The sequence below is a fragment of the Lissotriton vulgaris genome, chromosome 3_1, assembly GCF_964263255.1.
Source record: "Lissotriton vulgaris chromosome 3_1, aLisVul1.2, whole genome shotgun sequence".
Taxonomy (NCBI): domain Eukaryota; kingdom Metazoa; phylum Chordata; class Amphibia; order Caudata; family Salamandridae; genus Lissotriton; species Lissotriton vulgaris.
The window spans coordinates 507,942,292-507,955,060 of record NC_141689.1 but is presented as its reverse complement, the minus strand read 5'-3'; the positions used below and the strand labels follow the sequence as shown (position 1 = coordinate 507,955,060).

General features: G+C 38.1%; 1 protein-coding gene across 1 annotated transcript in view; it reads left to right on the top strand.

Moving 5' to 3' along the window:
- Nucleotides 1-12,769, top strand: part of PDE8B (phosphodiesterase 8B) — a 1,129,923-nt gene that overhangs the window by 850,267 nt on the left and 266,887 nt on the right. Inside the window, exon 10 of the mRNA XM_086960753.1 lies at nucleotides 3,724-3,812. Coding sequence (XP_086816879.1) covers nucleotides 3,724-3,812 — 89 coding nt within the window. The remainder of the gene's footprint in view (nucleotides 1-3,723; nucleotides 3,813-12,769) is intronic.

Genomic DNA, 12,769 nt, shown 5'->3' with positions numbered 1-12,769 from the left:
TGTTCAGTTTCTATTTGCTTTAACTGAGGTTGCCGTTTGGCTTTTTGGTTGTGGTTGGAAAGTCTCTGGAACTTAATAGCATCCATTTTGTTTTCTCAACTTGGCAAACTTGATCTTTCCTTCGCTTCTCAAACTGTTACAAAATGGTTCTCTTTCCCATAGCCTTTGCATATCTTTCCAATGGTGGGACATTTACCTTCATCTAGACATGAAAATCCAAATCAAAAACACAGCTTCTTTTTATTTGGAGAGATTACTTTGTTGATTTTACCTTTTGTTTTGGCTTACTTTTCACACTTAGCCCTGATTCATTTTGGGTTATTCTTGCATATATGTCAGCGGCTTCTCTGTTAGCTCTTTCTTCCGCTGTAGCAGCCATGAGTACTTGCTCTATGCTAAGTGTCTCTTTCAGCCTTGTTCATCTGAAGGAATCAGAGAGATCTAATAATCTGAGATGCATGGCCTCTTCACCATTGAACTTGTTGAGCTTGCAATGCTTGATAAGCAAATCAAGTCTTTCTAAAAATGTATCCATCTTTTCACCAGCTCTCTGTCTTTCTTGACTGAAAATGTACCTTTCCTAGTCGACATTTCGTATTGGATCAAACTTGGTGTTTAACACCTCTTTGATATGATGATACGTCACTTCATCACCATGTGATATGTTTTCAAATCACTTCTTTTACTCCTTAACTCACCAAATTCCTTAGATATTTTATGATTTTCTTGTCATTTGCTTATTCTAATGCATCAACTAAATCATCAAAGGATTCAATCCATGCAGTCCATCTGTAGCAAATATTGTTCTTTTTAGTGGTATTGAAGGGAGTCTGTGCCTTTAAGAAGGGAGCAACACCATATTTGGTGCTCTTTTCAGCAGCCATTGAAAAGCTTCACTATTCTGACCACGGCCTTCCAGTTAGTCCGAAGTGATTCGCCAGCCTCGTAAGCACAACCCTGTGCTTCTGCTTAGGTTGTAGTGCTTGGTGCTGGGGTCAGATGGCTCTCTTTACTCTGGATCTGGTAAGCATAATCATAGTCTCTATATATCTGGTTATCGCCACCTCATGTTTCTCTGCATTACTCTGCTTCTACTCATAGCGTTCCCTTGCACCTGGCTGTTGCTGATCATTGCACTTTCAGTACCTGGTTGTCACTGCCTTTAGCATTTCTTTGTGCCAGAAAGGTTTCCACTTTTAGCACTGTCTTTCACTCTGCAATCACTGCCTTTGATGCATCTCTGTACCTGTCGTACTGTATGAATGACGGGTCTGAGTTAGGCTGTTGCGCAGTATCTTTTGTCTCAACTTTACCATCAAATTCCTAGCTGACGACAAACAACTTTCTGTAAGGCCTTAACTTTCTTCACAGGCTTGCACTGACTGGAGTGGCACTTTGAATCCACATACGCAACTGTGATTTATCCCTTTGACTGTGGCACAAGCAGCCTGGACAAGCAGTTTGCTGGTCCATGTTCGACCCTCCGGTTGAGCATGCGCCGTTCTGCGGGTTGCGGGTTCATGTAATCTCCTATCTCGTTGCCAGTTGTAGCGTCCTCCCAAGCTTGGTAAATGTAAATGATCACGTCACTCATGGAGCTCAGTATTACATGTTTTTATTCTTCAGAGTGTAACCGTTAACTAAATGTAATGTTATGAATTTTCTTAACCACATTCAATCACCTATGTCACTATTCTAACACATACGACACTACAGCAAGAGTGCGTGGTGGGTGTTTAGATCCTGTTATATGGTATATTGTCAACGGATGTTCTGATAATAACGAACAGAAAGTGAATTTTCTACCCTTTTACATTGTGAGAGAGAAACATTTATGAAGCTATGGTCTCATCAGAGTTTCTGGTGGCACCATTTGTCATGATGGAAACAATTCTGTCTTGCATCATTCTGATGAAGTCCAGTAAAATGGCACATTACAGGTGACAACTAGTTGCAATTTATAAATAAACGTTCAGAGCAGTATGTCTGCACTATGTGGAATAGAACTGTTATTTGGGTCAATATTGAGGAGTGTTGAAGTCCTGAATGTCGTATTTGGCTGAGGATCAGTGCTGAAGCAGCAGAGTGCATTGTAACTGTTGTTCTGAGAACCCTATACAGTACTGTGCAGGAACCTTAGAACTGACAATTTTAACTAGAAATAAGGCCTCAAGTGCATTGTTAGATCTGTGTGTGACTCCCAGTACTGCATCCATAAGGGAACACACACGAGGATTGAAGTGCATTTACTGAGGTCGGTATGTGTGTTTGTATCCATGATTGTGTCATGGTCTCATTTCTGGATATAATCAGGCATTTCACAATGGTGAACTACATTAACAGAGTTTTGGTCTGGGATTTAGGTACATAAACACAGCTGTAGGCCGGTCCCATTACCGCACTGCTATGCAGGGTTGTTGCAGGTCAACGCAAAGGTGTATTTTCTCAGCTGTAAGTGTCTAGATTAAGACATATAGGCTGAGCTGTCTGTGGTACTACAATAGTACTACTGCAGGTCACGTGTAAAGTTTATTGGCTGAGCTGACTGTAGAAATGGTAAAACAGACTGCGCTGCAACCGTGGAAGGAAGTACGCTGGAAAATGTTCTGTGACCAGTTCCAAACATTTGAGGCATAATATGTGTGAAAAAGCTGCATATTTTGATGAAAGGAAAGATTTAGCGAAGGGCATACTTAAATTACTGAATAATCCAGCACAGTTGTTATTTGGGGTGGAGGAAGTACTGAGCAGTCTACTATTTTGTCTGACTTTATTCAGCAATCTCTTGAAGAAATATCCCATTAAGACCATTCAGAGAGAACCAGGTTTGCTAGCTACAATTCAAGCAGCTATTTGAGCCCTACTCTGTTTAATGTTCAGATGCCACTGGTTGGAGCTAAGCTAAAGGGTGTTAAGCCTCTAACCACTCTCCAATTTCTATGTCAGCCATTTCTTCATATCGTTGAACAGAAGCTGTAGAATTCCAGTTGTTACCTGTTTGGATAACATAGGAATTCCTTATTTGTTTTGCATGGTCTTTTCACTTCAATCGTCAAAACCTCCTAATTAGATCAGAAGAGTGCACTTCTTTTAAGCATAACAGTATTAACCTTGGCAAATGATTTATTTTTAACTAATTGGTGCACTTTCTCATCATGTACACTTTAATACATTTCTTTTTGTTACACATTTAAATCTTTGTAAGTTTAGGACATGATACGTTTGCATGTTTCTGAAAGGTGAATAAAATATGGATTGATTTCTCGCTTCAATGTCTCATAATGACTCTTTTCTGTTGTTTTGTTTTTCCTATATTGACTTACACTAGCGTCTGGAAGTGTGGATAGAAACTTAAAACCATATCAGATTTTTTATTTTCTTTCACAAATTTGAATTCGGTTCTATATGTTCATTTTAAATTCCACTTTATCAGTACTAATTGAGCAGGTATTGAATTTTGATAAATAGATAGCACGGTCGTGACAGCTGGAATGTGACCATGTAACCTGGTACTTTCCTAATATTATTCTATGTTTTCTTTTACTATCTTATGCATTCTATTATATTTTATCTTTTACATTAATGTTAATACCTTCAATGTTCTGTCTATTGAACCTAAAAATGACTGCAGTGTTGATTTGATAGTAAATATCAATGAATAGACTAGTCCACAGGAACATTGATCTAGAAAATATCTAATGGCATTTTATGGTATCTTTTAAGGACTGGCAAGGGATCTACTATGCAAGGCGAAAAGCAGGAGACAGCATACAGCAAAATGTAAAGATAACACCTGTGATTGGCCAAGGAGGGTGAGTACCGAAACAAAGTGATCTCATGTCAGATAGCCACAATAGCTACAACATAGAAAAATTCCATACTACGCCATGCATTTACATGTGTTACTGACAATTAAACAATATAGGCTAAAACACCTATAGTTTTGAAAGCTAATTACCACATTGCTTCTTTTAAGTCATTAGTAAAAGGTTTATGAGTACTTGGTGAAAAATGTTTTACTCAAATCATGAAGCAATATTCTATATCAAATATCAGAATTCAAAATTATTTGTTTAAAATAATGGCACCAAAATCTTAGTATATAACTTAAAAGTATACAAATCAACCTACGTAACAGACAACCATTGTCAGTATTTGTTTAGAAATGCTTGAACCACTCTATCACAGGCAAACACATATTGCCAATCCGATTGATTCTCCAATAAGCCTACTAGGACTAGGGCTGTACAAAGTTGAGTAAAATCATTTACACTGACTACGTTTATTTATTTTTTAAACTGCACCACTTTAATCATATCACAATTTTAGAGAGGTTCAAATAAACTTCAGCCGATGAATCGCACACAAAGTAGTTTTTACAGGAAGGAAACCCAGCAAATTCTGCTTTTATCAAGAGAATTCTCTTGCTATAACCAAACTTGCTTTAAAAGACTTATCTTTAAAATATTTTGCAGGAATTATCTCCTGTGAAATATCAGCAAAATTCACAAACTTTACAACATCACAAACCTGCAACTTCTCAATTGCAAAAAAAATGCTCACAGGATTACTCTGGACTGAATCATCTGTAACTCAGATGTGCTGGAGCTATTGACGAATAATCGTCGAATAACCGTCTTTTGGCAAACTCCCTGTAGGCTTGGCATTTTAAATGCATATTTCTTTAGCAAAATTGTTCATATATATGCCAGTTAAAGTAATCACAATTCCCAAGTAAAGTATTTTAAAATGAGAAGAATACTATGCAAGCAGTCAAATTCAAATTGCATAAAGAGCAAATAGAATTAAGTTAGTAAGTGTTATGTTATATAAGATTTAATTAGGCAATCAAGCTCAGGTTTTTGTTGTTTTCTGTGTCACTGAGACTAATCCAAAAACTAAGAGGGGCCTGAGACAGACACTTGGCTCTGACACCCGACATCTATGGTATCAATTTACATTTTAATAACTGTTTCCAGTAGGCCCTGGAGGGTAAAATACTGTTTTGTCTTATGGCAAATGGACATTACTATAGTGGTTTACTGTTAGTTCTAATAAAATATCTGCATTGGAAGAGGTGTGTCATTGTTTCTGTATCCCAATGTTGCTACAAAACAGTACTTCAGTCTTTACAATCAGCATTGTTCTTGTTTTATTACTGTTGACTTTTTAAAACGTTTTTGAGGGATGGATTTGCCTGGGTGGATTTTATGAGAATGCCAGGATTAGTATGGGCATGAAAGTACCTGCAACCAATTTAAAATATTTTCTTCAATTTTCTGCATATGCTTAATGAATATTTCTGTTTTTCAGTTACTTTAAAATGTTAGTAAACCATCAGTGAAAAAAGGCTCTCAAAGGTTTTTGGATGTCATTGGAATCTGATGTAAGTCTGTGCTGCACACCAGAATCAATACTATAAAAGAGTTCTTAAAATTACATGTTCAAATGTAAATATTGTAAAAGTTGTATGCAAAGACCCACAGGAGCACATCAAGTTATCTAAGGACAATGAGATGCTCTTTAGGTGTTTCCTACCTTAAGTGAGTGAGCACAAATAACGATGTGGAGCAAACTATGCATTGACTCATCTGTGGACTCTTAGTACAGGTGAAGACACAGCTCTCAGGCCATTTTTTGGCACCAGTATTTATAATTTCTATGATTATAAATTTAATTTACCCAGGGAAAGAATGTATAATCTCTCCGCGTAAACATTTTACTTATTGCAATGAAACTCACATTTTGCATGCTTGATTTACAATAATAAAATTATTAATGTTAAAGCATTTAATGACTCAATAATCCTGAAGATTAATCTATTTTAAGCAGCAACTATTTTTATCAAAAATACAACAGTGTTTTCTTGTGCTTTTTCCCTATTGCAGTGAAGTTAGGTTTCATGAGTCTTCACTACTTTGAGTGGCTTACCAATAAAGGGACAGTTTGCCAGTCATTTGTTTTCAAGCTACATATATACACAGAGTAGGAAGACAATGCGATGCATGTGCACAAACTGAAGTGCACTAGTTTATCTTAGGCACTCAATGTCTATTTGTGGAAGTGAGGTATACGGCAGTAATATGCCTTTGTGCATCCCTCATTCATAGAAGTACTATCAATAATGTTTACTTACTCAGAACTCCATCAAGCTAAGCATTCCTGAATTAACACAACACTTTTATAGTGGAAAGCACAATGCACATCCCACAGGCATTGTTCACAATTCAGGTTTTTGTCACAGCTGCCCTTCTTCAACATGGCTCTTGGGAGTTAATGTACTCAAAATTAGTAGGTGCACTGAACTCTCATTATGTAGAGCAGGACTGTGATAGGCAGCATAGCACTAGTGCTGCTAACCAGCCCTCTTCCTTCATAAGGCTCTCTGCTGTAAAAGAGATGTACACTTACATTGTGAGGAGTAAAATAATTCTGCTAAATTTGGATTCATGAATCTTGTCCAATTGCTTCAAAGATATTCTTTTATGCATTTTCATTTCTTATTTTTAAAACTATTACAAAGGTGTGACAATATGTCCCCATTCCAACCTAATATTATCTTTTTCAAAGAAAAATTCGTTTTTTCAAGATAATTGAAAATACTTCATGTATATCCCTAGGAGCAAAGTATATAGGAATGGCAGCCAGTGTTGCTTATAATCTTTAGAGGAGCTGCAGTGAAGACCTTGTAGGAAACTCTCAAGGACACCATCAAGAACATAATTAATGAAAATTATTCTCATCCAAGCTCAGCTCTGTTCTCACTGTGCTGAATGGTGTGTAGACTTAAGATCCTTTAACTAGTTGACCATATTATACACTGAAATAGCCCATGTAGGGTGAAATGAAGCAGTGACATGAAGTAGTAATGGTCTGTGAGGGACGGTCAACTCACATCAATATTCAATGTCATTTTCAAATTGTAAAATTTGTCTAGGGACACCCAACAGTTTATATCTTGGACTGAACACTAAAATTGGCAAACATTGTTTCCAATGGATTAACTATTCTATGTAAATACATTAAATCCATAAACGGTGCCTTGTTGTTTCACATATAACATCAATAAGCAATAAATGCACCTGAGGAACAATAGCTTTAAGATTGCTATATTTATGTAGTACAGGGGGAAAGCTAATTGGTCATAAAGATGGATTCTAATGGACAATATAATTATGAAGATACCGTTTTTTAGTTTCCAAACGATCAGGGACATTTTGGGACTTTATTTTTATGGGTGTAGTAGTAAACAACAGATACCAATTTTCAAAACACATTTTGTATCCATTTTCATGAACAATTTTACTTTCAAGAAATTTTAAGAACCGATTTTATGAAAAGAGAAGGGACATTTTGTCTCACAATTAGGTGAAATCTCAGTTCTAAAGAAATAGTAACTCCTCTTTTGGTAAGGTTGCATTGCATGTCCTGCTAAGAAAGCATTTTGTTAATAACTTTATTACTGTTTGAGGAATCTACCCCAAACAAAATAAACTTCAGTAATTCACTTTTGCTTAATCCTGTGAGGTTCATCAATTGGAGTTAAAGGTTTTGCAATGAGTAAATGTGATTTTTATGTTAATTATAGACATCAAAGGACTATGTTACTTACTATTAAAAGATGGCTTGGATTGCAAATAATACTTTGTAAATTGCCTATTTTTAAGTATTTTATATTATATATATATCTCGCTCCACTGCCAAGAAAATGACCAGCTCAGCACTCTCAGTAGATTGAATCTCCTTCGATTTATTGCACAGTGAACAAACGCGTTTCAGCTTCTGCCTTCGTCAGTGTATATATATCTATCAAATTTACCATACATAATTATCAATCAAAACATGGATGTTCGTCCCACAGGAATATAAGCACCTTAGTTTGCAAGAAACTCTATTATTTGATTTTTTTGTCTATATTTTTTTCTAAAGTGCAAACATGACCATCATGGTATCAGAGCACTGTACAAAGAGATCTGAACAGGGCTGCAGTGCAATAAACACCTGTCACATTGGAACAGCTGTACATTGGCTTTGAATAGCGCATTACAAAGCAATAGAATACAATTTAGAATGGGATGAGTGGTGGTTACAAAAGAATTCTCTTATGACATATGTTTTTCCAGTAGTAGTGCTTTAACTTACTTCTAGAAAATCCTGAATGAGGTAATCGTTCTTGTTGAAGGTGGTAGGTAGTTCTGTATTTTTGGGGCGCATCCGACAAAAGTGCAGTTGTGTGTTTTCCTTTTTTTTAGTCTGGCTGGTTCTAGTGTGAGGGATTTAGCACTTCTGGAATCTCTTCCTCTGCCTGATAGCTTGATCCTATTTATCATCTATTTAGGACCAGAGTTATGTAGAGCTTTGTGTGCTATGCATGCCAATTTCAATTGGATCCTAACTTCAACTGAAAGACAGTTGCGGGCTCTGGGCAATGGAGTTATGCCATCATTATGACATGTGCCTGTTAAGAGTCTTGCTACAGCATTGATTATCGCTTTCATAGCGGATAGGCTGGTTTTAGGTAGGCCTATCAGTGTGGCATTTCCATAGTCCAGACTTTAGAGCACTGGAGATTGAACCACTGTTTTGAGGTCTCCTGGCGGTATGAAGGGCTTTATTTTTTCAGCATGTGCAAATTCAGGTCAGCGCTTCTAGTTGCAGACTGCATATGAACTTGCATGTTTAGATTTGAGTCTAGTGTGATGCATGGGGATTTTACAGAGTTGTAGAGGGTTGGTGTGCAGTTTAGTGAATCGAGGTTCTGAGCCCATGGTTAAAGTTTTTGGGATCTGAGGAGTAGGGAGAAAAGAATGAATTTGGTTTTTTTAGAAATTTTGTTTTGGATGGTTGTGCGCCAGTCATTCCTGTGTTTTACTCAGGGTATCCTCTAGTCGCTGTATATCCTTTTGCCAGGAGAATTTGACGTAGATTTGAGTGTCATCTGCATTCATGTAGTTCAAGATTTTTGATTTTTTTTTAAGGTGTAGTAGTGTAGGGAGTTGCTTCACACACTGCTTTAGGTTCGTCGTGAGTGAATCTATATTGAACACAAGAAAAAAAACGAATAAAGACTGGAGTAATATTATCTCTGAGGGCTTCAGTTGACGATGATAAGTCTCCTTTCTACAGGAAGCGTCACGTCTCTCACGATACCCCGAAATAGAACAGAAAAAAGACAAATCCAAAACCAAGGATTAGACAAGAAAGTCACTCTTTTCTGGGACCCTCACCAGAGTGCCACCTTCACCAGGCAGGGGGTGTTTATGCGCAATAGGAAGTTGTGGTTGCAACCTTTTGGTGATGGGTTCGCCCACATACCCACATGCACCTCCCACGTGCGACTCTCTCTCTACCCAAGGGCCTACTACCCCATCAGCCCCACCAAAGCACCTTGTATTCTTCAGTACTTGTCTATTATCATGACCTGTCTCCTGGGCCTATTGGAAGCTGAGGTGTTCGTCTCGTCCCTCGAATCACCGGGACCGGAGTTGGCACAGCCCAACAGCACTTCTTCGGAATCCCCCAATCCGGCTCCCCCGGGGCACTCGCATACTCTTTGTTGTCGGTTCTGCAGGAAGGAGGTGAACCAATTGAGGATGACCCCTGATAGGGCCATTCTGAATTCAAGAGTTCCTATGAGTCGTTTGTGGCTGACCAGGTTGAACACTCCTGATAAATCCAGAAGTATTAGGAGGCAGGATTCATTTTGGTCTAGTGATGTTTGTATATCATTCCGGATGTTTAGCATGCCAACCACAGTATTGAGACTGGGTCTAAAACCTGATTGGTATTTGTCTAATATCTAATAATTCTTGAAGTGTTCACAAAGTTGTTCATATGCACTTTTTTTCTACTAATTTAGCCAGGAAAGGCAAACTGGATACCGGTCGAAAGTTGTCTAAGTCTTTCAGGTCAGCGCCTGTTTTTTTTAGTTGGGGAGTAACATGGCCCAATTTCAGGCATTATGGAATGAAACCTTGCTGGAGAGATGCCTTCATAATTTTCATCTACAAGGGGGTGACTGCTAAGTGAATCTCTTTCAGAAAGTGGGAGGGAATGGGATCATTAAAATGTGTGATGAGTTTTATTGACTGAATGGTTTTCTGGATTATCCTCTCCAACAGAGAACTGAAACTGCTTCAAAAGGCTCCACTTCTCCGTGGGACTTTAGGGGTGTGCTGGTCAGTATTCTTGCTGTGCATTGTGAGGGGGGGCGTTGTTAGATTCCCAAAGTTGAGCGCTAGCTTGGCAGGGAATAGAGTTGCTTATGGTTGTGATTTTGTCTTTGAAGAAAGTTGAGAAGGCATTGCATATTTCCATTGAGTTGTTTGCAATTGGGGGTTCTGCAAGTTTTCCTGATTGTTACTTTATTATGTCAGATTTTTCTGTGCTGGTTTTTCGCTTCGTTTAGTTGATTTCTGATAGCTGTTGTTTTGGCATTTCAAGATAGCTTTTTTGTATGAGGTTCTGTGTATTCTCCACTGTTTAATATGTGTAATGTTTGGGTCTTTCCTCCCTAGACGTTCCAGATGTTTAAGTTGTCTTCCTTCATTTTTTATGTTTTGGTTCAACTAAGGCACTGACAGTTTTTTCTTTTTTGTCATAAGCCTTCCGTATTATGTTGTCATATTGTTATTGCGATGTGTTAGATCTTGCACTAGTGTATGCTCAGACTGGGGTGGCAAGGAAATTTGGCACAGCCCCATCAGTTCTGATTCGTTTATGGCTCTTTATTCCCTCACCCATGTTTTCTCCTTCTTGTTTGACCCTTAATTTTAGTTTAGTGTGCGGATACTTGGAAAAGAACTTGATGGTGGTCTGACCAGTCTGTTGGGGCGATGCCTAGCATGTTTACTGATCCCAGTTTGGCAATGATGAGGTGTAGTGTGAAACCTTTGCATGGGTTGAATCCTTTCATACATGAATCATATTGTGGTCCAAAAGCAGGACATTGAGTCTGGCCACTGTGGGGTCTTTGGCATTGTTCCAATGTAGGCTGAAATCTACTAATAATATTTTATTAAAGAGTGGAGTGGCATGTACTGTGTCTCCTTGTGGATGGTATGCAAGGAGTGTAGCAGCAGTTTCTTGTCAAGTTTGATTTCATGTCCCATAAGTTCAAATGATGAAGTTTCTTTTAGCAATAATGAGTTTAAGGTTAGGGAGTTTCCGTAGACTATGGTGAGACCTCCCCTCTGTTTCAAAGCGCGATCTAGACGCAAGATGGCAAAATCCTGGGGAATGAGAAGGTCCAGTATTGGAGCTGCCATTGGGTTGAGCCATGTTTCAGTTAGGAAGAGAATGTAAGATCATGTGCTAAGATCTCATATATATGATGTTGTAACTGGAGAGGTTTACTGAATGCCTTGATAGTCAATTAGCAGAGTGTTTATCTCTTCTTCTGAGAGGTGATTGTTCGTTCTTCTCGGCCAGAGGAGCTTGTTGTTCTGGAGAGTTGTGCATCTACTTTTGTAGATAAGATTACTGCTGGACAGGGGGAAATAGCATTTGGTGGTGGCTATGTACATATTCTCTAGGGTGAGTAGACTCATTCAATGTCTTTCCTGAGTAGTTGCAGTTTATCATTGATTTCGTATACAGGAAGTTTGTGAGTTGGACATTGGCAGATTGTATTATCATTCTGTGTGAATGTTTGCAACTGTTTTTGAACTGTCTCCATTTTTGTTTCAATCACATGCTCTTTATCTGTGGGTTGTTCCATGTGTCCTGTCCCACTTCCTGTTATTGAGTAGTTGCTTCTCATTCTGGGAGGGCTATTTGTATAATGGCCACGTTAGAGTCTCTGTGAATGTATGTAGACTGCAGGACTACAATTGTCTTTAGGTTTAGCTCTTTGGGCAGTGTTAATAGGCTTAAGAAAATGCTTAAGAGTCTGACTCTGAGACGGGTAGCTAGGAGGTTTTGCTGGGGCTGCTACTTGCCTTTTAGGTCACTGAATAGTGAGTCAAATGATTGTAGGTCATTGTCTGCTGTTTGGATCCTGTCATTTTGTTGTGTATCTTGTGTGGATGATCAGATCTGCCTAAAATGACTCCTTTTGGGAAGCAAAAACAAGAAAGAGTTGAATATGAGAGTTTCCTGGTTGCTCCTATGAGCGCCATGACGCCTGAGGGTATTCGTGCGCTGTACACATTTTATTAACATTAACATTAACATGAATATTCAGTTTCAATTTTTTTGCTCCATTTTTAGATAAGTCAGGTGCGTAGTTGGTTCTGAATGAGTTAATTCCTGATGAAGACAGGATGGGAGCAATTGCATTGTTGTGACCCGACATCTTACTGTATTAGAGACCAATGTTCTTTTCCCTCTATTAAGGAATGAACAGGGAATGAGTTCAGTGGTGCAACCGTCCTAGATTTATCTTCATTTTTTTACCCCTTTTTTTCTTCTCTCTAAAAAGAAAAAATCCTTTTAAAGTGTTCCCTACTCCCTTCAAATTGTGAGTATTTTATTTACAGAAAGCCACAGTAGGTTAGGATCATGTTGGGTTATTGTTCTTTTTGGTAAGGTTACTTCAGAGTTTGCAGTAAAATCATAACTTAGAGGAAAGTGACACATAATTCTAGGAGCCCTCATGGACATCTTTGCAAGCCAATAATATTTATAAGTAACCAAGGGCCATATGTACCAAAAAAGAGTTTTGCAATTCTCAATTGAGATTTTTAGCGAATCTCAATTAGAGAATCGCAAAATGCAATGTATGTAGGCTTTGCTAAAAATTTTGCGAATCCTACATATTCCTTATTTG